The sequence below is a fragment of the Mustela putorius genome, unplaced genomic scaffold (assembly GCF_011764305.1).
Source record: "Mustela putorius furo isolate JIRA1106 unplaced genomic scaffold, ASM1176430v1.1 tig00000174_pilon_pilon_pilon, whole genome shotgun sequence".
Lineage (NCBI taxonomy): Eukaryota > Metazoa > Chordata > Mammalia > Carnivora > Mustelidae > Mustela > Mustela putorius.
The window spans coordinates 17,099,816-17,124,899 of record NW_025421304.1 but is presented as its reverse complement, the minus strand read 5'-3'; the positions used below and the strand labels follow the sequence as shown (position 1 = coordinate 17,124,899).

Here is a 25,084-nt window from a genome sequence, read left to right as displayed (position 1 = left end):
CAGGAGAAGAAACAGGCCCAACCAGACCATGGAACTAGCTTGTACAGCCCCTGCCGGGACGTGCTTAGATTCCTGGGCTCCCGGGGCTTGTCTCAGCACCATCTGGAGGGTCAAAGGGAGAGCCAGCCCTATCCACAGAGGCCTGGGTGGAGGGAGCCTGGCAGCACCGGCCACCTCCCTGTCCCCTCAGGGCCCAGGTGTCCTCACCAGTTAAGTGAGGGGATTGGCCTGGGGGACAGGGGGATTCACTCACACCACCCCTTGGAACTGGGTCCTGAGTCAGCCCTATGGGGCTCTCTCTCTCTCTGCCACAACAAATCCGCTGTTAACTGTTTTGTATATTGCACCCAGGATTCTGTCAGAAAAGGGGATCTGGCTGCTAAGACCAGGGTCGCAGAGCCACCCTGGACCAGGCAAGGTTTAAGGCCCTTCCTTACCTGACTGCTGTGGGTTCCCGCCCTGGCCTGTCCTGGGACCCTGTCCCAGAGACAGACACATGGAGAGAAGGAGCCAGGTTTCCTCAGCTGACTTGGCGGGGAGTTGACAAATATTGACTCAAGCTTCTTACTTAATGATATAAAGGCAACCACCAGAAGAACCACAGGTCATCCCTTAACTAGCAAGAAGCTGGTCTTGGAAGTGGGGCAGAGACATGGGAGGCGGGCATGTGAGCCGAACCATCCCGGAGGCCACTAAATACTATGGCTGCTTGGAGGGTCAGGTTTTCCTGGACAACACTGGGACAGAGAGATGAAATAATTACGAGTTGGAAGGGGACAGACCTGGAAGAAGGAGTTTATTATTAATTTTACACCTCTTTGTAGTGTGAAAAAAATTTTTTTTCCAGTGTATTTAGGTTATAATGAAATGGACAACAATTTAAGTGGAGACCACTATTTGATGGCCTGAGGGGAGTGGGGGGGGGTAGGAAGGCCCTGGACTGGGGACCAGCTGGGGTGGGCAAGCCATCCCCCCAAACCCCAAATGGCTCAGGGGGACGACCTGGGGCCACTGGAGGAGTGACTTGAGCATGCGCCGGCAGCTGTAGGCACAAATCCCCACGCTCACACCCCTGCCCACCGAGGTAGCCCTGGGGGGCTCATCAGGGCCCCAGGGCCCGGCTCACTACCACCTGGGACTCCCAGAACCTAGCGTTGACCCAGTAGATAGTCTAGGTGTGCAGAACTGGGGGGGCACTCTGGCCTTGCTCAAGTCTCTAGTTTAGTAGCTATCATCGTGGCTGACGGACATGGCCCAACATCTGTGAGCAAGTGCCATTTTCTGGGCCCTTGCCTCTGTGACACCACCAGGGGGTAGGCTGGGATTTCTCAGGCTCAGCACTACTGACATTTTGGTCCAGATGATTCCTGCTAAGGAGGGCCCCGGCTGATGCACTGTAGGACGCTCAGCCGCATCCCTGGCCTCTGTCCACTAGATGCCAGCACCACCACCCGAGTCGGGACAATCAGGAATGTCCCCAGACATTGCCAAATGTCTCCTGGGGGCAGAGTGGTGGAGCAGCAGGGGGGTGAGGACGGCGGAATGAGACCGGTGGTGGAGCACACACGTCCTAAGACGGTGGGTTCAAACCCAGACGCTCCCACTGACAACTTGGTCACAAGACTGCAAAAGTGGGGTGTGGTCCCAGAGTCTCCAGGACAGAAGACCTGTCCGCAGCCCGGGCAGGCCATTCCCCGGGGCATGGAGCCCCTGCTCTGAGGAACAAGGGCATGTAACCCGAGGGACACTTGAAGTGACAGAGCTGCTGTCACAGACGAGCCCCCACAGGCTACTTTCTCTGCTCCCCCCTGTGTTTGTCCCCCTCTCAGCCTCTCTGGCTTCCACCAAGCCTCTTCCCTCACCTTCACTCCCCCTTCTCTCTTCTCCTTTCCTTCCCCATATTTGGTTATAATGTACTATCAAAGGATATGTTTGATCATTTCCTTAGTCTTATTTAAAATATTCATTTTAAAGATAGAGGAATGGAACGTTTATTTCCTCTAAAATGAAACAGAAATGGCATCATGTCAATTACTTTCTGCCCATATGGCTCTTGGTTTGTACTTACGGGGTCAGGGCTTCTCCGGAGGGAAAAAGCTGTTAGATTATAGACTTTCCTTCTGGAGTGCCAGGCCCTGTCCAGGGCAAGGTGTTGACAGATCCCGCCCTCTGGGAGCCCTACTGTTCGCTGTCTCTCGTGTGTTCGGCTTCCCTGGCCTCTTACCCCGGGGGTGCGAGGAGAAGCCCTTTCCCTCTCCTTCCAGACACCTTTCCTGACACCCGTGACAGAACACGTCACGGCAGTTCTGACCTCAGCCGAGGTCCCCTCCCTGTGCGCCCACCTCCGCTTCCATGCTGGCTTTTGTGCCTGCCGGCGGCCACCCCAGCCCCAAGACACTCACTATTTGGCAGAATCGTTGAGCTGATACTCCCGAGACCTGTTGAAGCATTCCTGGATTCCTGAGTCGCCCCAGAGCCGCATCATGGCGGAAAGCAGTTCTGCAGAGAAGGGCTCGGTGTCTTCCATCCGACTTACCACGTCACACACCATCTTGGCGTCAGCCTGTGAGGAGACAGGGGTGGTCTTTGAGGCTTCGGTGGGGTCACAGCCCTGGTCGGGCACAGGCTAGGGTACTGGGACCACGGCTCAGCCCTTGGCCTGCTCAGGAAAGGCGGGCCACTGGATATAGTGGGGATGAGAGCCATTGGAGCCTTCTGTCTGGCACGGTGACTTTCAATGTGGCAGTTTCAACTGTGCCCCATGCAGCCTGATTGTCTCCTGTGGGCAGGTGGGGAGCGGATAGGGCTCAGTCCTCCGCCTGCCAGCTCAACCAAGGCAGCCCTGCTTTCATTTTTTTTTGAAAATGGTTTTGCAGAGTATTCTTTTGGGGAAAAAAAAAAATCAATGTTTTTGACTATTATAATTTTCTCTACTTCTTACCTAGGTGGAGCAAAGTCCCTGGAATTGGGCAAATCAGGAAGAGGGACCTTTTGGTTACTTGAGAATTCCAGGTAGCTGAGGGCCTGGCCTCCAGGGGACCTGTGCCTTGGGGGATGGAGCATGAAGCATGAAGAGGCTGGTTCTCCAGTTACGTCAATATTCAATGTCAAGAGCTGAGGCCCCTGGCTGGCCCAAAGCTAAAACTTAAAATTTTTTTAAAAGATTTTATTTATTTATTTGCAGTGGGGAGGCAGAGGGAAAGAGAGAGTAACTCAAGCAGACTCTGCGCTGAGTAAGGAGCCTGACGCAGGGCTTGATCTCATGACCCTGAGACTGTGATCTGAGCCAAAATCAAGAGTTGGTCGCTTAACCGACTGAGCCACTTAGGCGCCCCCAAAACTTAATTTTATTAATTTTTAGTTATTTGCCGTTGACCTGTGGCCTACCTCTCCCTGGGGGCTGGAGAGGCCCAGTCCTGGTTAAACAAGGGAAGGGCAGAGGGTGAATGGAGAGATAGGGAGTTTGCCTCTCTCTGCCTCTCTCCCCCTCCTCCTCGGTCTGACGGGTACCCCAGGGTGCCCTGGGAGCCCGACACTCTGCTGCCCTTGCACGGACATCATGGTATAACAAGCAGGCGTCTTCCCCCTTCCCTTTCTCTGGGATACCACACAGGGTCCCCATCTTCAGAGATGATGGATCACGGACATGTAACCTCAGACGGGGAAGGCAGTGGTCTCTGGAGACGCAGGGACTCCTGGAGCAGTCACAGGACCTCCCCAGGCCAAGCACCTTGCACACACACAGAGCACTTCACAGCCTACAAAGCATGCGACTGGGCGCGCACGCGTGTGCGCGCATGCACACACACACACACACACACACACACACACACTCACACACACACAAAGTGCCTCCTGGAGGGGTGGGGGGAGGCTGCAGTAATGGGCCTGGCTCTCTGCCTGTCTGAGTCCATACGCCCTTCGCTTCTCGTCTTTGCAATTTCTGCCCCCTGAATGCAGGACACAGTTCCTCTGTCCTTGACTGTGAGCGGCTGGGGGCCATGCTCCAGTCCATATAAGGATGTGGAAGTTCTCTAGCCTGCCCTTCTGAGGCCTTGCAAGACCCCGCTTGTCCTGTGGGGCCTCCGACATCGTCATGAACATGCCCGGTCTCCCCTGTTCATCCCAGCAAGAGGATGGGGGGACACATGGAGTACAGCAGAGGCACCCTGGGTCTCTGATCCCCAGCTGAACTCCTTCCCCGTGGAAAGAAATAATTTCTACTGCAAGTGACCGAGTTAGGGAAGGTTTCTTTGTACTGTTGTGGCCATCACTAACTAGTACAGTAGTCTCTGTGTTACTGTCCCCATTTTACAGATTGGGAAACCGAGTGCCAGAGAGAGGAAGGCACTCACCTATGCTCGCGGGTGGGGAGTGCCAGAGCTGGGAGTCGGCATCAGGAGGTTCTGACCCCAAGGCCAGCCTCTGGGATCAGACCCACAAGTTCTGAGAGCAGCTGCCCAGCAGTACCTGTGAGGGCCAATGGTGCCTCACGCAGGGTCCACACCAAGGGCAACAGGTGCTAACCACAGGCTCTGCGCTCCATTGGAGAGAACTGTTGCTTTTAACATCTAGATGGGAGCGGGAGCTGGTGCACCTCACTCATACCTGGGCACTTGTCCCGCTTGCCTCAGAGCGTCCTGGCAGAGGGCCAGCTTCCTGGCCCGGCCTCACCGGCCCTCTGCTCCCGCCGTGTGGCAGGCTGCACGGTTTGGGACTTAGTGTTCGGGATGAGCAGGAGTGGGTGCGCACACAGCAGGGCTTCCTTGCCCTCTTAGAGAGGTGACTCTGAGACGCGTCTGCCAGGCTTTTAGAAGCCAGGGCTGCCCCAAGCCCCAATTCCTGCCCCCTGCCCTGCACGAATATCTGCACTCCCTTCATTTCCCTTCCCTTTCCTGGGTCACCTACCCTGTCCCTTGGTGCTTCCTGAAATGACCTGAAATTCCTTGACTTAAGGTCAACTTTTCGAGGAACCCAAACCAGGACAAGAAGGTGCCCATCGGAGCCCAAGCCCCGGGCAGACCTTACCTACGGAGTGTTCCCATATTTCTGCCATCACAGGGCCTGCCCCAGGTCACTCTCCCGACCCCACCATGCAGCCCCTCAGCACAAGCCCCCCAAAGGTTCAGAAGAACATGTCTGCCTCATGGCCGCTGCCTGCCCCCCCCCACCCCAGGGGACGTCCTAGTGGCCGGGGAAGAGAGGCTGGGAGTGCAGGGCAAGGAGTGGCGGTGGCTGCCCACTGGCTCCTTCGTGCTCACATGTGCATAGACCAGTGGGGCCCAGGCCATCTCCCAGTGCAGGTTAGGGTGGCAGGTGTGGGAAGCTGAGGCAAGGAAGCCGAGAGGGGTCTGGCGGGCACATGCCCTACTCTGGGCCAGCTATGGGATTTTTCAGTAGGATCAGCCCGAGAGGATGCGCCCCTAGAGTCCGCGGTATCACCAAGACCTGTGTCCTGCTCCTGGCTAAGCCCCCAAGAACGAAGCTAGCAGAAGGAAGCAGGTCAGTGTCCTGGGGTTCGGGCCCCTCATCCTCTCTGCGGCATGGCCCCGGACAAGACAGGTCCAGGGAGTCGAGTGGGTGCAGGGCAGAGTGGGGCTTGCGGCATCTATCCTGGCTGGGCAGTTGGTGTTGGCATTCCAGGGTCCCCTCCTCTGGCTGCCTTTCCCCCCGTTCAGCATGCACGGGCTGGAGCCTGTGGTGGGTGGGGCTGAGCCCTGGCTGGGGTTTGGGAGTGGGATGCCCCAGGCCTGCCCTATCCCTGACCTCAGGGGTCCTCTGGCCTTGGGTCTTCATCACTAGCTGATCCCTCTACCCTCAAGCCCTTCCAGCCCCCAGTCCTCTGACTGGGCTAGAGGAAACACAGACGACTTCACCTCTGGCAGGTGGTTCAAGAAGTGAGGGAAATTGCTAGAAATCTGCAGGTGTTCTTTGGGTGGGAGAGACACAAAGGAGATGAGGTTTAGCATCTGGGCACTCTGTGTTTGACAACAGATTCTATACAAAAGGTAAGTGGGGCCAAAGCCTTCTGTGGAGACTTTCTAGAACTGAGCTGAGCAGCTAGGTAGCTATGTACGCATCAGAGGCCCGTTTACTGCGGAAGGCAGAGGGGCAAGCCCTGGCGGCCGTCTACCCGGGGAAGGAAGCTGCACTGGGCCTGGAGGCTAGCCGGCCCAGCCCACAATGCCAGCCCTGATCCAGCTTCCTTGGGGTCCCGTCCCAGAGATCCTAGCCTTCCACGCACAGCGGACACGGAGGGCTGCCCACCAAGACAGGCTGGCCCCCAGGTTCTGAACCATGCTGGAGAGGAGTTTCTGCAGCCTCTGAGCCTCCCCTGGGGCACGGACCTGGAAAGCTGGCCCTGGGGCCTGGGTGATGGGTGCCCTCGGCAGGCAGTGAGTGACTCAGGCAGGGTGGGTGAGTTGGGGTGCTGCCTCCACCTGGGGCTAAAAACAGGCCTATGAATCAGGGGCCTACATGCTGACTCTGCTCTCAAGTGCCTGGGTGACCTTGGGAAACCTCGGTCTTCCTCAGCTCTCCACGTGCCGGCTGCCTGTCCTGTGTGTGGCCTGCGGTGCGGTGGTGAACTTGGCCAGAGCTTTCCCAATGTCCTCCTTTGGGCCCCACCTTCCTGGTTTCCGCCGGGTCCGTGACAAGGGAGTCAGGATGTGCAGGAGGGCGGAAGACACCCTCGGACCTGGGTTAATAAACCACGGCTACTCTTGACCCCGTTGTTTGTCTGCCCCCCCCGCCCCCCCCCGCCGTGTCCCAGCATTCCAGCAGGATGACAGCACAGTGCGGGAAAGGCTGGGACAGCTGGCTTGCTGGGCATTCTCCAGGGGACAGCCCAGGGGCTGAGGCTGTCCTCCTGGCTTCCTCTCATCCCAGAGGTGTGGCAGTGGGGACGGGGATCCTGTGCCGGTGGCGCCCCCCACCCTCCCCCAGCTGCCCTTGCTGTCTCTGCCCAGTCTCCCCCAGCTCAGTGTCCAGCACCACCACTAGCTCAGCTGCCCAGACACAGACTAGGCATCGCCCTTGGTTCTGCTGCTTCCCTTCCAGGTCCGGTGTCCTGCTGGTTTTTCCATCAAAGCTGTGTTCAGTCACACCACTTCTCCCCATCTTCTCACACACGTTCCTGGGGCCAAGCCAGCACCATCTTTCTCCTGACTGCCCTCAGTCCCCCTCCCAAGGGCTCCCTCCCTCCCTTGCTTCTCTCTCGTTTGTTCCTCGCACGGCAGCCAGCAGACTGTTAGTGTGACATCAATTCTCCTTAGAAAAAGAACTGAGCACATGGACATCCAAATAAAAGACTGCATTTCCTCACTTTGCTTGCTGCTAGGTGGGACCTAGTGACAAGTTCCACCCAATGAGAGGTCAACCAAAGTAGAGCACCCTTTTGAAAGGCAGGATGTACCCTTTTCTCTAACTTCTTCATTCCTGGAGCTGGAACTTGGTTGTGATGGTTGGAGTTCTAGCAGCCAATTTGGACCATGAAGATGAGGTCCAAACCCTAGAGAGTAGAAAACAGCCGTAGGTCCTTGATAACTCTGTGGACACCCCAAACCTTCCGGAGATTTTTAAATTTAAAGTAAATTTATTATTGAAATCATTATTTTTCAGGGCTCTGATATTCACAGTCAAACCTAATCCTAATGGTTACAATAGGTAACCTCTGTTTAAACTCTTTTAATTGCTTCTCATCATACCTAAATTCCAAACTTATTACCTTGGCCTCCAGCGCCTGCCTAGCTCTCTGTCCCAATCTCTTCACACCATTCCCCTCTCATGGGGGTCCAAACACATAGCCCTTCTTTCTGCTGCCCAGGCAAACCAGGGTTATCCCACCTCAGGGTGTTCTGTTGGCCAGCTGATCTGTGCCTGGGCCCATCCCGACAGCACACTGGCCACAGGCACAGCTGGTGATGTCATGTGTGCCTGCTCCTCAGGGCAGGGACGGGTTCCTGATTTCTCACAGTTCCCTAGGTCTCACAACGTGCCTTGCATATAGCTGGTGCTCAGTGACATTTATGGGACAAAAGGGTTTTTGGCACTTAAATATCAGTCATGGCCCCAGTTTCTCACTCCATCCTATCTGTCCCCTGACTCTTCTTATCTGGTTGATTTCAACAGTATCTGTAGCCAATTTAATCATCACGGTAACTCTATAGGGAGCCATCCTGTTTAACAGACGGAGAGACTGAGGCTCTGAGGCAAGGGAACTTGCCCAAGACCATGCAGCTAATAAGGAGGATAGCCTGAGGCCAAGGGCAACCTTCCCTGCTCTCCTCTAGTCAAGAGCCCTGGACTTGTCCTTGAGGCCAGAGTGGAGGATGCACTGGTCCTAGCCCAGCTCCCTGGAAGGTAAGAAGGGTCAGCCTTGGAAGGGAAGGAAGGACCATGCCAATTTGCTCTGGGACCCTGCAGAGGGAGCTAGGCTGGTGCCAAGCTTAACAAGCAATTAATAGACCCAGCGGAGTCTCTTGTCCCTTTGTCTACCTGCTTTCAGAGAGCCCGGGGAAGGTGCTCACACTGGGCCTGACCTTCCCATCCAGGTCTCCTCCTGGGCCAGTAGTGAGGATGTACCCCCTCCCCCAATCCCATTTCCTCACCACTGAGATGTCTTCCATCCCCTCATTTTCTGGTCCTAGAGTCCAGCTTCCCTGAAAGAGAGCACTTCCTCTGATCTGGCCTGAGCAGTTCAGGTGGGGCTGGCTCTGTCCCCTGGTTCCAGCAGGGGACACATGGTCTGGGCCCAGCCAGTCATCCCGCTGGCCTCAGTGAACAGTTTGGGATAGACAAAGAATCCATATTTGTTAAATTAGACTACAAGCAGCCCCACTAGCCCAGACAGCCCCAGGACATTTGTAGAAGCAGTCACATATACTTCTGACTTTCCAGTTACTTGAGTCAATCCCTTGATTTTTTCGGGCCACGCTGGGGTGCTGACCGAGGACAGCCGGCATCAGCCCAGTTGAGCGGCTGGAACGAACAACCCATCCTTCCATTCACCTGCCAGATGCTGCTGGAGCCTTGGAAGTGCCCAGGTGTATTCATCAGCTGAAACTACGGTGGCTAACTGCATTTTTAACTGAATGCTTGGTTCTTCCAAACCTTTCCCTTCTCTTCAGGGCACTGTGCACTTTTCAAGAGACAGCGGCAAAAGGGCTTGGAGTTCAGGTGCGACAGAGAGCCTCTCCCTTCATCCCCACAAGAGATGAGATGCAAAGGGTGTGTGTGTGTGGAGGAGGGGGGACTTCTCGGTTGGGTGACCTGGGTTTACATCCTGGCTCCACAGCTTTCTAGCCTTGCGACCTGGCACTGCCCATGGCACCTCTCTGAGCCTCTGTTCCCTGATTAGTTCTCCCCTCCCAGGGCTGTCTGGGCAGAGGAAAACAGCCGAGGGACGTGACGCAGCTTTGCAGCATAAAGAGCCCTGCACATGTTCGTTATTATAAGCTAAGATGAAGTCCCCCAGACACAAACAACAAGCTGACATAAAATAAGCCCGCTTTTGTACAAGACTTTTCAGGCAAGCAGGATCGTCTTGATAACAATAATCACAGTAATTATAATAATAACCCCTTTCATTTGAGGAGTTGCTTTGGATCTTTCAGAGTTTTGCTCCATCTCTAATCTCCCAGGCTAAGTGCAGTGTGAACACACGGATGTACACGCTCATGCACACACAAGGACCCAGTCTTCTAGGGGCAGGGAAAAGCCAGCACCTGGCCCCGCCCCACCCTGCCCTGTGTGCTGCAGTTACCTGGGCCCCCGCCAGGGGGCAGGAGCACACAGGCCAACGGGAGTGGGAGCGCCTCGGACAGCCTGAGTGCAGAAGGCCAGGCAGGGCAGGGCCAGGCAGTGCAGGGCCAGGCAGGGCCGGGCAGGGCGGGCGCAGTGGGTGTCTCTGCCTCCCTCAGGCTGCGGGGATGTCCTCCCAGCTCCTCTAGGGGAAGACGCACAGAGACCCCAGCTGCTGGAGGCCTGTCCTCTGACTGCAGTCCTGGCAGGTAGAAAATGGTGGGCTGGGCACTCAGCAGCGGTTGGCCCAGCCCACCTAAGCCTGGACCCCTGGACCCCTGAGGCAGCAGGGTGGTCGTGTTCTCTCTCACACGCACACCCAGGGGAAAGCCCTCGCTTCCTGTCTGCGGCAGGGCCTTGGGACCGTGGGTGGAGAGGGGGCCACACCCTCACCCCTCTGGCAGGGGCCCACCTTTCTGGCCCTGGGCTGGCAGATGGCTTCCAAACTGTGAGCCTCCGGGAGGGGCTGCACACCAGGGGCAGCTGAGACGTTTGTGAAATGTGTTCGTGAGTGGTGACCGTGGGGGCCCTACATGGCATGTAGTGGCTGAGGGCCAGATATCCTTGGGGCTTTCTTCACTTGGGCTTCTGGGTTTTAGCAAGGCCTGTGTCTATAGCACACTGTCTGTTCACAGGGTCTCTGGGGGGAAGCTGGGGGACATCACAGGTCTACCACTTGCCCTAGGGAAGGGAAACTTCCTGGGTCCCCAGAAAGATTCTGAAGCGGAACCAAGGATTTGGTGGTTTCTGATCTCACTTCTTATCAAATCTGCCCATCCATCCATCCGTCCATTACTATACTACCTATTGAGGGTACCTACCCACCACACGTCACCCATCCACCCCCTTGGCCATCCACCCATCCATTACATCATCTACCCATCAGCCACCCTCGTTCATCCAGCCACTCACTTCCACACCCACCCACCCTTTGCCTCTCTTCTATCCTACAACAGCACCTGTCTGTCCCTTAATTACTCATTGCCATGCCCATTCCTTTCACTCTGCCTTGACCTAGCTAGCCACCCACCCACTCATCCACCCATTTACTCATTTACCCATTATACGCCCACTAACGAGTGCAGTCTCGGCCTCAAGAACTTTCGCGTTTGGCAAAAAAAGAACATACCGCCTAAATCTCCCCAGCCCGTTAGCTGATGCCCCAAACACAGCAGGTGACTGGCAGAAAGGGGGGGATACAGGACCGAGGCTTGCCAGGGCCCTCAGCGGGGAGTTGATGGTATGTTTACATCACCGAGGCTTCCGATCACCTCAGATCCTTGAGGATGAAGTGGAGACTCACCCCGGTCCAGAGGTCCCGTCATCACCTACTTTGGGACAGCCCGACAATGGTAACCACTTTCTCTTGGTGCCTTTCATCCCTTGGCGGGTCCAGAACCTGCCAGGCTTTACCTCCTGGGCGTCTCTCCTAGACCGGGGTGCGGGGAACGGGACAGAGATTTCCAAATCTGTGATACCCTCACCCTCCGCCGCCGTTCTCCTGAGCACAATGTTCTAAGATAGGAGAAAAGAACTAAAATTGGAGAGGCTAAATTTCTAAGAAATGAACAAGGGCAGAATAAAATTACCCACACAGAGCTCAGTCAAAGGGAAAGAAAAGTGATAATGGCCAACCTCGTCTCGTCAGAACACGAAGTGACGATGGTTTAATTAGAGCCGCCTCACTTGGGATATATTAGCAACACAATTATGTTAGAGGGTAGATGGAAGTTGGACCACCACACACATGGCAGGGGTTGGAAGAAGGCCGGCAAATCTGGAAGAGGGCAGGTATGGCCGACTGGTGCCTCTCCCCAGGCTTATTAGTTGATACCTCTTCCTGTCTCCTTGTCCCCTAGCTGGAGGCACTTGTTGAGCATTACCTTGATCAGATATTGCCTTTGTTCAAAAAGGAGCGTGTCACCCTGCTTCTGGGATCTCAGGGACATGGCCCGGAGCAGTGCCTCAAATGTCAGAAGACGTGGCCCTGCCTCCAACCTGCTCCGGGACCCTGGGCAAGCCTCAGCTCCCACTCAGGGTCCCAGGGTCCCCAAAGGCACGAGGACAGGATTGGCTACACCAGTGGTTCTCAAAGTGTGGGCTGCACCCATGGGGGTCTCCGAAGTCCTTGTGGGGGTCTACAAGATCAAAACTGTGTTCGGGACGACGCTAAGGCGCTATTTTTGACCTTGCTAATAGCATCACAGCTTGCCCTGACGGTGCAAAAGCCATAGAAGAGAACACCACTAGCTCCTGAGCCGCAAGCAGGACCACCAGACTGTCCCAGCAACCACCACGCATTCCCGTGGCCGGTCACAGAAGATGCCACTTTTACTTAAGAATGTCCTTGACGAAGTAGTAAAAATCATGAATTAAAGAGCGATCTCTACCCCGAGTACCCATCTTTTTCATATTCTGTGGGATGAAATGGGAAGCATGCATAAAACGCTTCTGCAAACCGAAGGATGATGGTTTTCTGGGAAAAGCACTTGCAAGCCTGAGCTGCCAGTGAAAATAGTGCCTTTCTTCGTGGGACACCACTTTCATTTAAAAGAATGCCTGACAGACAGACAATGGTGATTCTGATCTGGTCTCTGGAAGACATTTTCTAAAACAAACCAAGCGAGCCCATCATTTCAAGGAAAACAATGAACATATCTGTCACCAAAATGAAAAAAAAAAAAAAAATTCCAGCTTTCAAGTGAAAGAATTTGGAAAACCTGTGTTTACCATCTTGAGCTTCATAGCTTCCCACTACCTGGAGGCTTTTCTGATGAGGTGGGTGTTGACGTTAACAAACATGAGTTTTTAATCCTGTGTGCTGAAACGTGTCAACATTTGGAAGAACCGTGTAACTCTGAACTAGCATTTTCCAAATGACCCAAATGGTGTTAAAAATCATGCATGGTTAAGAGAACCATTCAAAGCGCAAAGCAGATCAATGGACGTTTTCAAGAGACTTTACTTTTTAAGAGCAGGTTTAGATTTATAACAAAACAGAGAGGAAGGTGGAGGTTTCCTATATAACCCCAGCCCCTCTGCTGTCCACATCCCTCACCAAAGTGGTCCATTTGTTGCCAAGGATGATCCTACGTGAATACATCACACTCACCCGAAGTCTGTAGTTAACCGTGGGGTTCACTCTTGGATATTGTACATTTTGTGGATTTGGACAAATTTATAATGCCCTGAATCCAGAATTATGGAATCACACAGAGTATTTCCTCTGCCCTAAAAACCCTCCATGCTCTGCCTATTCATCCCTTCCCCTCTCCCACGCCCGGCAACCATTCTGATCTTTTTACCGACCCCATTGTTTCGCCGTTTCCGGACTATCGCACAGTTGGAATCATACAGTAGGCAGCCTGTTCAGATCGGCTTCTTTCACTTAGTAATGTGCATCGAAGCTTCCTCCGTCATGTCTTGTGGCTTAAGAGCTCTTTTCCTTCCAGTGTGGAATAGTATTCCATTGTGTGAATGGACCAGTTTCCTTCTCCACTCACCTGCTGGAGGGTATCCTGGTTGCTTCCAAGCTTTGGCAGTTATAAAGTTGCTATGCACATTCACGTGCAGGTTTTTGTGTGGACAAAAGTTGTCACACCTTTGCAGACAATATGGAAGAGCCTGATGGCTGGATCCTGTGGGAGGAGTATGTTTCATTTTATAAGAAACTGCAAAACTGTCTGGTCCAAAGTGTGGCGCCATTTTGCCGTTTCCCCAGCAACGAGCCAGAGTCCTGTGGCTCCACGTCCCCGTCAGTATTTGGAGTGGCCAGTGTTCCAGATTTTGGCCACTCTACTAGGTGTGGAGTGGTAGCTTGTTGTTTTAATTTGCATTTCCCTGATGGCATATGATGTGGAGATGCCGTACGCTCTCTGCCATCTGTACATCTTCTTTCGCGGTGTGTCTGTTAGGAGTTTGGCCCATTTTTTTTTTTTTAAAGATTTTATTTATTTATCTGACAGAGAAAGATCCCAAGTAGGCAGAGAGGCAGGCAGAGAGAGAGAGAGAGAGAAGCAGGCTTCCTGCTAAGCAAAGAGCCTGACGCGGGGCTTGATCCCAGGACCCTAAGATCATGACCCAAGCCAAAGGCAGTGGCTTAACCCACTGAGCCACCTGGGCGCCCCATCTTTGGCTCATTTTTAAGTTGGGTTGTTTTCTTACCATTGAGTTTGAAGAGTTCTTTGATTATCGTGGGCACCAGTCTTCTCATAAACATGCTTTTAGCAAATATTTTGTCCTAGCCCCCGCTTCTTCTTCTTCTCTTGATGGTAGCCTTCACAGAGCAGTTTTAAATTTCTGTGACGAGCACTTTATCTACTCCTTTATGGATTGTGACTTTGGTGTTGTGTCTACAAGTCATCGTCAGATCCAAGTTCATCTCGGTTTCCTCCTATATTCCCTTTGAGGAGTTTTATAGTGCTGCCTTTTACATTTAGATCTACCTGTGATCCATTTCAAGTTAATTTTTGTGAAAAGTGGAAAGTCTGTATTTAGACTTTTTTTTTTTTTGTATGTGATGTCCCAATTGTTCCAGCAACATTTGTCAAAGAGACTGATGGATTCTGATGTGACAGCACAGGGACGGGTCCCTGCTATAGTTTCAGACTGCAAACTTCCTTTGAGAAACCACCATTTGTCCATTTTGGGTAAGTTTCAAAGAAGAATTATCTGAAAAGGCTAGTAAAACATTCCTTCCTTTTTGAAATATGTGTTTATGTGGGGCCAAATTTGATTCCTATTCTTCAACCAAAACAACGAATCATGACAGACTGCATGCAGAAGCACATATGAGAATCAAGCTGTCTTCTATTAAGCCAGCCATTAAAGAGATTTACAAAAATACAAAACAATGACGTTCTTCTTACTACATTTTTAGAAATCAGAATAATTTTTCATAAAAATGTTGTTATGTGTAATAGGTTTATCATAGTTATTTTTAAATGAATGAAGATTTAAAATTTTTCTGGGTTTTCATTTTTTTTCAACAAACACATATTTATTGAGCGCCTATTATGTGCCAGGCACTGTTCCAGGAATACCCTCTCCCTAGAGGGAAAAAAAAAAACAAGATAGAGGCAGAAAATAAAATGTGGGCTGCTTCACAAATTTACGTGTCAGCCTTGTGCTGGGGCCATACTAATCTTCTCTGTATTGTTCCAATTTTTAGGTATAGGTGCTGCTGAAGTGAGCACTCTTGGTTTTCTTTTCTAATGCAATAAAACTTGATAGCTGTAGCCTACATTAAAAAATTTGGGGGACGCCTGGGTGGCTCAGTTGGTTGGACGACTGCCTTCGGCTCAGGTCATGATCCCGGAGTCCCGGGATCAAGTCCCGCATCGGGCTCCCAGCTCCATGGGGAGTCTGCTTCTCCCTCTGACCTTCTCCTCGCTCATGCTGTCTCTCACTGTCTCTCTCTCTCAAATAAATAAATAAAATATTTAAAAAAAAAAAAGAAATTTGGGGTCCTCCATAATTTTTTAAGAGTTTAAAGGGGCCCCCAAACCACAAAGTTTGAGAACCACTAGACCAGATCATTCTTTCTCAAACATTCTCCCCTAGCATCTTTATAACTTCTACAAAAGTCCTGTTTCATCTATGACTACCAGTTATTAATTTTCTTGGACACATCTTTGTGCTTTATAAACTTCATATCCTTACAGTCAATGAAAAGCCTGCGTGAAGTATTCAAAAACGTTAGACACCCATGAGAACAACGACGACCGCGAAAGCGGACACTAACGTTAAGTTCTCGCAGGATCCGGCTGCCTGCTGAAGGCTTTTGGCCTGGAGTCGTTTTGTCTTTGTTAACAAGGGGGAGAGTTCAGAGGTGTTAAGGGGATACTAGCACCAGCCTGAGACTTTCTTCTCGAGCTTCGCAGGCTGACCGAGAGGAAGGAATCACGTTCTGACTTGGCGAAGCCGTGTTAGTAAACGTAGTGACTCTGTCCACCGTGCCCTCTCCGCACTCACACCGTCTCATTGCACAGAAGGGCAGCCAGCACCTCCCACCCCGGGCATAGGGGCTCCCCGAGCAGGGTAAGAGGGAGCTGATGAGGGTTCCACCTGCATAAGTGTGACTGAGTCACACACCCCCGCGGGCTGAGAGGTGGGACACAGAGCCACAGCCAATACCTCTCGGTTAGAAAATGGAGAATTTCAAGTTTTTGCCAGTGGTGGTGGACAGCTGCCAGCGCTGGGGTTCAGGAGGAACCTCTGGGGTGAGAACCCAGGGCAGGCCAAACCAACCGGGTCCAGAGGATCAGCAAGTCCCGGCTACTGCTGTGTCCAGGGTGAGCACTGGAGCTGGCAATACCGTCCCCCACACAGAGACACACTCATGGACATGCCTGCCAAGGAGGGGCCCCGAGACATAACCACAGTAGCCAGTATTTAGCGAGCACTCCCGTGGACTTTAGTTCATTTAATGTTGGTAAGTATTACCGTTTGGTCCTTTTATAAAGAGACAAACCAGAGGTCGGATGGGCTGTGAGACGGCCCAAGGTCACTCAGCCGGCAGGTTGGTGCGGCTGGGGTTCGAACACCAGCTCTCTGGCTCCAGAGTTTGCACAGCCCTGCTTCCCACGTTATGCTCTGGGGGCACAACTGAGGCCTGGGTAAAGGAGGTGGGGCCTTGTCCCAGGTCACCCAGCAAGCCTGGGGGCGGCACCCGCCGGCTGGAGTCCTGGTCTCCCGGCTTCTCCTTGAGGGCAGGGTCTGGGAAGGCTGCCCCCCTGGGCTTCCCTGAGCCCCACCGCTAAGGGGACAGGGCTCCCAGGCGGTGCCCACTCCGGGACCCAGTGTTAGCGTGTTGACGCTGGCACTGTGTACACATGAGGCGGTGGGATGGCAACAGGTGGTCAAAAACAAGGGTAACAAATAGTCTCGTCAACCAAAACACTGGAGAGGCAGAGTGGCAGCTGTGGCTGTGCCCCAGCTGGGCCGGGCCGAGTGCCAGTGGGCCACCCTGGGGGCGGCAGGAGGCGGAAGGCACGGTGGGACCAGGCCGGAGGCCGGCTCCCCGGGCCCCCAGTGCCTGGCCATGAGACAGGAGCATGGGGGCAGGGAGGCTGGGAATTGGGTGAAGGCGGCCTGTCCCTCATGTGAGGTCAGCAGGGAGGGGAGGATGGAGCGCCGCACCCCGTGGGGTCTGCAGGCAGCTCGGGGCCAGGGGGATGAGAGCTGCTCCATCCCGGGTGCCACCTCAGAGGCTCTCTCCAAGGCGTGGGACCAGGGTACATGGCCTCCCCTCCCGTGAGGCCCCGCTGTCCTCATCTTCCTGACATTGACCCTGGGTGATCAAGGGCATGGGGGAAGGACAAGGTCCTAGCTGCACAGACCTGGGCATGGGAGCGTGGTCGGGGGACTCAGAGCCTGAGGCTCAAGTCTGCTGCACGGGGCTCACTGAGGAGAGGGTGGGCCGCGGAACACCCCTACCCCTGTGGGACGAGGTGTGCAGGGGCTCAAGCCAGCCCTCACAATCTGAAATGGCAGGGCCTCAAAGGGGGCCATCTGATGCTTCCTGGGCTCAGGTTCCTCTCCTCTCCCAGACCACTCTTGCTTTCTTCTGTCCCTCTGTCTCCTTTCTCTCCGTTCCCACGTCCTCTGCTCTGGTCCCAGCCAGGGTAGAAGCCAGTCCCACAGCACCTTTGTCAGGGTTAGGAAAAAGGAGTTCTTTCCTCCATGCTACACAGTCTGGCAAGGGGAAGGTGGGCCTAGTTTCAGCCCTCTCGTGGCCGCTGGGTTAGAGACCCTTCTGCAGGCCACCACCTGCCTTGTGACTGAACTAGAGTCGATGAAGTATGAAAGTGAAGTGCGTCGCCTGTCGGCCAAGGTTCCCAAGATGTAACCGTGTCCCCGAGTGCACGTGATGACAAAGTCCTGGGCGGCGGTAGTGCCATAAGATGGAAAGAGCTGGCCCATGAATCACCACGCGGAGGAGAGCCACCCACCTGGAGCACCTGCCCTAGACTATCAGATGGGCAGGAAAGAACCTTCTGTTACGTTTGAGCCAGGAAACGCCGGGCATGATCGTGAGAGGAGCCAGGGGTGCCCTGTCTCTGTGTCCTGCTATTGTTCCTCCTCTCCTGCTTCCTGGACAGGAAACGGAGTGCCCTCTCAAGAAGCCGGCCGCAGAAGGGCAGAGGCCTGTTTTCTGGAATATCAAAAAAATCTGTGATCCCGCTCCTCTCCCCTGCAAACAGGAAAGGAGGCCCCAGAGCAGCGCCTCCTGGGCCTCAGCCACTCACATACCTGCCACAGGCATAACTTTCGTTCACCACTGCATCTGCAGAACCCTGCGGGGTACACAGCAGGCGCTCAAAAATGATGTGAAAATTCGGCTGGGTTTGGATACCACCTGTGCCACAACTGACTTCATGATTTTCTTTGGACTTATGCCTACTTAAACTTATTTTAAGAGAAAGGAAATGTAGTATCACTAACAATAATATATTCAGAAGTCTATTCTATAGGTTAGTTTTTTTTAAAAAAAGATTTTATTTATGTATTTGAGAGAGAGAGAGAGAGAGAGACAGAGTGCATGCGCAGGCTCGCAAGCCGTGGGAGAGGCAGGGGGGAGAATGAGAGAGAGAGACCGAGAGAACAAGAGAATCTCAAGCAGACTCCACACTGAACCCGTAGCCCAACGTGGGGCTCCATCTCACGACCCTGAGACCATGACCTGAGTTGAAATCAAGAGTCGGACGCTTAACTGACTGAGTCACCCAAGTGTGCCAGTTTTTATCTTTTTCTAATATGCACTGATGTTAAGAACTACTGATATAGAAATCAACATGTGCGTCCAGCATGCTAGCTAAGGTCTGCCCACTTCCTCCCCTTGGGAAGCAGCTTCCTGAAGCAAGCAGCATAAAGCAAGCACCCGGCCAGTGTGTCCTTGGGACTCGGAAGGGGGGCAATGAATCCGGCTCCGAGCCCTAGGTGGTAGGCTGGGAACATCCTCCATTCTGCCTGGCTTTGACTCTTTCCCACCAGCAGGGCCTTGGGTTGAGGTTCTGTGAGGTTTGGAGGATCACCCAGATTTCTTGGGAGCGTGCACTGCCTCCTGGGGACAGCACAGGGTGGGGGTGGGCACACCCTGGGCTCCAGGTCTCCTGGGCCACAGACTTCCTGTTTCCTTCTCTGTCTCAGCCTCCCTCCTTGTTCCCTGGTTTTGGTTCCACGAGGGAATGAGCTCACCGGTGGTTGCAGGTTCCAAGGAGTGTGTGGCATTCTCACTGGAAGGGACAGGGCACCTGCTTTTCTGTCCTGATGGATGCCCCCATCTCCCCACCCCCACCAGCCAACTTGTGGCCTCAACTTTGTTGAGATGACTGCCCAAACTGCTCAGACACAGATGCAGGAGAATCAGGGCCTCTGGCCTGCTAAGGAGCTTTGTTGTCATGGGTACTTCGGGTCTCCTGGCTGCCAATGTCCTCTTAAAGGGGAGCGCGAAGGTAAGTGCCCAGCACCAAGGCCAGCAGGGAAGACAGAAGGAAGGAGGAAGGGACACCCATCCTGCCCACCTGTCCCCAGCGGCTTCATGGCTAAGCGGGCATTTCCCCTCCAGTGAGGTGGGTGCCCCCCAAGCAGGGGCTGTAGGACCCTTCTCTTGGTATGCTGATGGGGGCCAGGGGAGAACCACGCCTTCCAGGGAGCCACTGAATCCAAATCTAGTATTGCCCCTTAACAGGCCTCTGAGCCCTCATCTAGCCACCAATTTAACTCCACAAAACCCCCAAAAGGAAAACCACTGTGGGTTTCATTCCTTAATGTGGATTAAGACCTGACCTTCTGAAAAAGTGGTCCTGACTCCACTTCTGTTGAACCTCCGACCCCCTCCCCCACCATTCCTCCCTTGGGGCCTTCTTTCTCCCTCTAGCTTCCCCCTACACCATGCTCTGGCCTCCCATCCTAAGCCCATCCCTGACACCAATGCCCCCTGCAAGCCTCGGCCCTCCTGCTTCCTCCGTTTGTCCTGCCACCTCCCTGCCTACCTCCGGCGGGGGCTTTCACTGCCCTCCCCATCCCCTGCTGCTGTCTGCTCACTTCTCCTCTCTCCGGATGCTGGGCCCTGTAGATGCTACTTCCTGGTCAAGGCGCTGTCTTCTAAGTCATGTGAGTCCACTGTGGGCTGTCTCCTAGGTGGGCCTCTGTCGCTCCCCCCAACATTTAAGTTGCTGAGGGCTCAGTCCTCAAACACCTTCTTGCTTTTGTAAGCCGCCTTCTCCCTGGATGGGACGTCAGAGGATCCTCCTCTATGCAGGGGGCTGCCGAGTGACTCCACCTGACCTCTGGTGGGTTTACTGGCTCCTCCACTTGGCTCGGCATGTTCCCAGTCTATCCCACCCTCTCCCCTGCGCCTGGGTTCCTGGGCCACTGTCTCCATCACTGCCTTCCTTCCCGTCTCAGTCCTGTGATGGCTGCCAAAGTAGCACATGACTGTGGCTATTTCCTTAATTTTTAAAAATGGCCTCAAATGGACTCATTTTAAATAATCAGCTTATCCTAAACAATAACCTCCATGAAATCAGAGGTCTGTGTGTTAATTTAATACATAAAAGTCCTCCAATGAAAGCTGTTGGTCTGTAGGAACGGCCCCAGGAATGCCCACGCCACTCCACGGGGACACATGGCCCTTGTGCAATGGTAATTCTGTGCTTCCGGTCACGCAAGCCAGAGACCCCAAAGCCAGCTCCATTCTCTTCCCTTGTTCTGTTCCTCCAGCCAGTCTGATTCCCAAGAACTGTCATTTGCCCCGAGAAAGGTCTGAACTCAGACCCTCCCAATCTCCCTGCAAGGTCACTCTTGCCTGTGGATGAAAGCAGGGGTCTAGCCCAACCAGTCTCCTGGCCTCCAGACTGTTTCTTTAATCTACTGTCAAGAAAGCATTTATTCACACCTCAGCCCTCCACAGCTCCCATATTTTGGAACCAAGGCTGCCCTACTGGAGCTCATTCCATTACCCCCTGCCTCTTAGCCCCCTCACCACCCTGCCGCCCTCCGTTCGAAGGAATTGGGTAGCGACCTTTGCAGACAGGGACATGTAGAGCGGAGGAAATGGATGGCACAGAGACCCTGGTGGGTGATCAGGAGGGCGGGGGACAAGTCAGGGGAAGTAAGTGGGAGAAAGGGGTATGAGGTCACTGGATCTGTGGAAAATGCCAGGATCTGGCCTCCAAGGGCTCATCATTTCAACTCCGTGACTTAGTTTCCTCAAATATAAATGGTGGTGTTCCCCACGCTGTGTTCTTATCCAGGGTGCGTGAGAACCCAGGGTCTGGATGGGTGTGCTCTGGGAACCGGGCATGGCTTAAAGCATGCCGTGTGGGTGTGCGTGCGTGCATAGAGAGGGGTATCGGCAATATGAGAGAGTCGGCCTGGTCAAGCGGTCTTTGTGAGCTAACCCAGGGTGCGCAAAAGGAGGGGCACAAAGGAGCTTCTGAGGGAATCCTGCGCATCATACCTGGAGTGACTCTGTCCAGAAAGCAGAACGATATCCTGCATTTTGGGTGGCTCCCTGGGCCAGCTGGCCCCTAGCCCTCCCACTTGGGAGCTTACCCTCCACCTTCCAAGTTGAAAGGGCCTGGTGTTGCCTCTTCCAGGAATCTGGGAGGGAAGGGGCGGGCCTTGTCCACCTTTTTGGGGCTTAGAGGCTGGCAGGGAGGAGTCCCAGGAGGCAGTGGCCCCTCCCCAAGAGGATGCTGGGGGCTATTACACAAGAACCAGGCCTGTTTCTATAGCACAGGGGGAGACTGGGGCGGGGTGATGCCTACAGCCAGCCCAGGCCACAGCTCTGCCCAGTAAGTGCCCCTAAGATGGCCCAGGCTGGACAAAAGCTCATTCTTCAAGGGCAAGGCCGTTGCTTCAATTAGCTCTCCTCCCAGGAGCGGGTCCACTGATCCCCTAAAAGGCGCAGCAGGCTCCCGAGGGCTGCGGCCCCCTGCGGCCCCAAGCCTTTGCTCCAGTCCCAGCCACATTGTGCCCAGAGGCCCCATGCTGCTCTTTTCACTCCCTTTGCCTGGCCAGCGGTAGGCGATGCCTTTGAAGTCGGTCCTCTGTTCCAATTGGAAACTTTGTTCAGAACCAAAATTAGAGAGACTGCACAATCAGCTTGCAATTTAAAATGCCACCCAGGCCTCTCCCTAACCCCCCCTTTGCAAAATGTCATCTTAATTAGATGGAGCCAGGCTTCATGTTTTCCGAATTTCAAGGTAATTTCTCTAGGACATTTCTCCCCTTGTAGTTATTTTTACCTTCAGCATAAGGCGGGGGCAGGGGGTAACGTGAGGCCCATCTGCGGGCTGTGTGCACCTCCATCCTCCAGCCGCTGGCCTTAGCTGCTCCCCCCAACACTCCCCGGCTCTCCAGGAGGCTGAACACACTGATCTGCAAGCTTCCCTGGGATATCTGTTGAGGGTTTTTCCTCGGTTTAATTCATCATAACACCTTCCAGACCTCTCTGCCAGGCAAGGGGCTCTGCTAGGGGTTGGGATGGAACACTGCAGAGGCTGGCTGGCTCGGCCAGCACTGTCCCGGGTCAGTTTTTACCCGGCCACTCATCTGGGGGCCCAGCCCCTTCCTCACTCAGGCTGTCACTCGCTTTCCTGCCCCCGCCGGCTGCCCTGCCCCACGTGCTTGAAGGAACGTCCCCAAAGTGTGGGCCAATGGGGACCCTATATTATGCCACTGAGTTACACACCTGGGAGGTTTCTAATTCTCTTTCAAGGATTTTAAGTAGTCGTGGGTAAGAAAGTCTCAGTTTGGTGCCATGAAGTCTTTGACGCCCTTGACCATACTAATCATCTCCTTGGACCAAGAGAGGGCAGGCTGCTTAGGATGGATCTCCTCCAGGCTCCCGAGGCATTTTACAAACACTGATCCACAACCCCAACCTACTCTCAAGGAGCACACCAGGGAAGTCTCCCATCATGGGCTGAATGGTGTCCCCCCTCCCCGCTGGATTCATGTATTGAAGCCCTAACCAACCAGTACCTCAGAATGTGACTGTACTTGGTGGTCGGGGGGTTCTTTAAAGGGGCAATTAAGTTAAAGTGAGGTTTTCAGATTGGGAGCTAATCTATTATGGCTGGCGTCCTTAGGAGGAGATTAGGACACACACACGGGGGGAGACCATGTGATACAGGGAGAAGACGGACATCTACAAGCCAGGGAGAGGGGACTCAGTGGAAATCACCTCTGATGACACTAAAATCTCAGATTTTTAGCCTCCAGAACTGTGAGAAAATAAAGTCCTATTGTTCATGCCACCCAGTCTCTGGCATTTTGTTTAGGCAGGCCTAGCAAATGAACACAGCTTCCAAGAATGGGCTCTCCTTTGGGCTGGAAGCAGGGGTTCTCCCTCCATCATTCTGAACTCTACCCACAAAGCAGTGCAGGATCTGGGTCCTGCCTCCTCTTAAACCTCATCCTGAGGCACCCTTGCCCTCACTTACCACCTGCAGGCCACCCTGCCCCCTTTCTAGGCTTTGCAACACACGTGCAAGATCATTTCCACCTCAGGGCCTTTGTACGGCTCCTCCTGCTACCTCAAGTCTGCAAGACTGGCTCCTTGTTTCTTCTTCCTATCTCAGTTTCGTATATGTACTGCCTGAGCAAGGGCTTCTGGTCTCGGTTTAAATATAACTCCTAGAGAAAGCTCTTCCTGACCACACCCTTCCCTTCTGAAGCAGGTGCTCCTTGCTGTTCCCTTGACAGTCTTCTTTTCTTGAATAGCACTTATTACAACATGTAATTATGTATACTTGTTTCCTCGGTGACTCTTTCTCTTCCTAGAAGGATGGTGAGCTCCAAGAGGGCAGGGCCGCATCTGCCCTGTTGCCCATTTAGTTCATTCACGAGGTGCTGCTTGCGGAATGAATGAATTCTAGGCTATAAGTGGAGATGGATACCAGGTGCCACCCCCTCGTCCTTGGGAGGCCCAGTAGCACAAGGAGCGAAAGGTGGGGCAAGAAAGCAGAGAAAGGACCACCCAGAGCCTACCCTCAAGGTCACTGCTCAGCTCAACAGGAAATGTGGGGAAGGAAGCGAGGTTAGGGGACAGACCAGTGATGAGCCAACACGCCGCAGGTATGAATGGAAATATGATGCCAGGTGACCCCCACCTGTCCTGGACATCTCCAGGGCAACTGCAGGCAAGTGTGCTGGCCCCACTCCAGCAGAGGGAGGCAGCCTCCTCCGCAGGGCCTCCCTCTGCCAGCTGAGCAATGACAACCACATCTGTGTGTGGAATGCACATGTACCCGTTCGCAGCCAGTCCGAGATGGGCGCTCAGAGAGGTTCTGCACCTGAGTCATGCCCAGGCCAGGGCCGTTTGCAGGGTGAAGGGGTTGGGGCTCTCCTCTCAATTCCAAACCCTCTGATATTCCTCTGAAGAGACTGTCTGGCTTGGAACATAGGGATCCTCCGCTTTTCGAAAGTTTATGTTATGCCACTTCTCTCTTACGAAAGACCCATGTTAGCACCTGTTTTCTCTAACCAGAAGTCATCCGAGGAGGATTTTCACTTTTACAGAAACCAACAAACAAAAAAGGCACAAAGCAAAATCAGCATTCAGCATTTCTTTTGCAGGGAGCCCTGACAGAGGCAACACGAACCCTGAGGAGAGAGCGAGAGCGGCCCCCCCAGGCTCCTTCCCTGGAGACTGCAGCCTGCATCTCAGCTGCCATAGCTTTGAAGGTGTCTCTGAGCCCATGCTATTGCCATTCATTTTGTGTACCCGTTAGCAAGACATGGGATCAGAAACGCCTGAAAATAAGGTTATTTTGGGGGTCTGCAAATGCTCAAAATTTTTCCCATATAAATTAATAGTAATTGCTTCTTTGCTTTATGTCTTTGCTTACAAAAGTTTTCATAAGAATGCTCTGTTTTTGCATAGTGGGGGAGACCTGTCCTGTAAATGGAAACTGAAGAAAGAACGTGAACTTCACTAAAGTGGAGAATGTTTGCCAGCATTAAAAAGAGAGAGAGAGAGAAGGAACTTGTAGACCAACTTTGGAGCCTAACTCTATAGTTATGTCCACATGGGCTCAGGTCCCAAAAAGTTAATGTAAACTAAAAAAAAAAAAAAAGTCATGTTATGTTCAGTGCATCTAATAGAGCCCTTATTTTGAACAGTAAAGAAACACATTTTCATTAATAGAAAATTAGTCTCTCCCTGGATCTGCCGAATAAAGGACGAACACTTCGAGAGGACCAGCTTGAAGAGGGACCAGTGCTCTGCCTGCCTGGGACGGCCACACATCTTGGTTATCCCTAGAGACAA

General features: G+C 53.4%; 1 protein-coding gene and 1 non-coding gene across 2 annotated transcripts in view; both read right to left on the bottom strand.

Annotated features, from left to right (window-relative positions):
- Positions 1 to 25,084, bottom strand: part of GNAO1 (G protein subunit alpha o1) — a 155,612-nt gene that overhangs the window by 14,699 nt on the left and 115,829 nt on the right. The window contains exon 4 of the mRNA XM_004744208.2: positions 2,403 to 2,563. Coding sequence (XP_004744265.1) covers positions 2,403 to 2,563 — 161 coding nt within the window. The remainder of the gene's footprint in view (positions 1 to 2,402; positions 2,564 to 25,084) is intronic.
- Positions 14,888 to 14,996, bottom strand: LOC123391078. Its single transcript, XR_006605705.1, has one exon. It is a non-coding gene; the product is annotated as a U6 spliceosomal RNA (small nuclear RNA).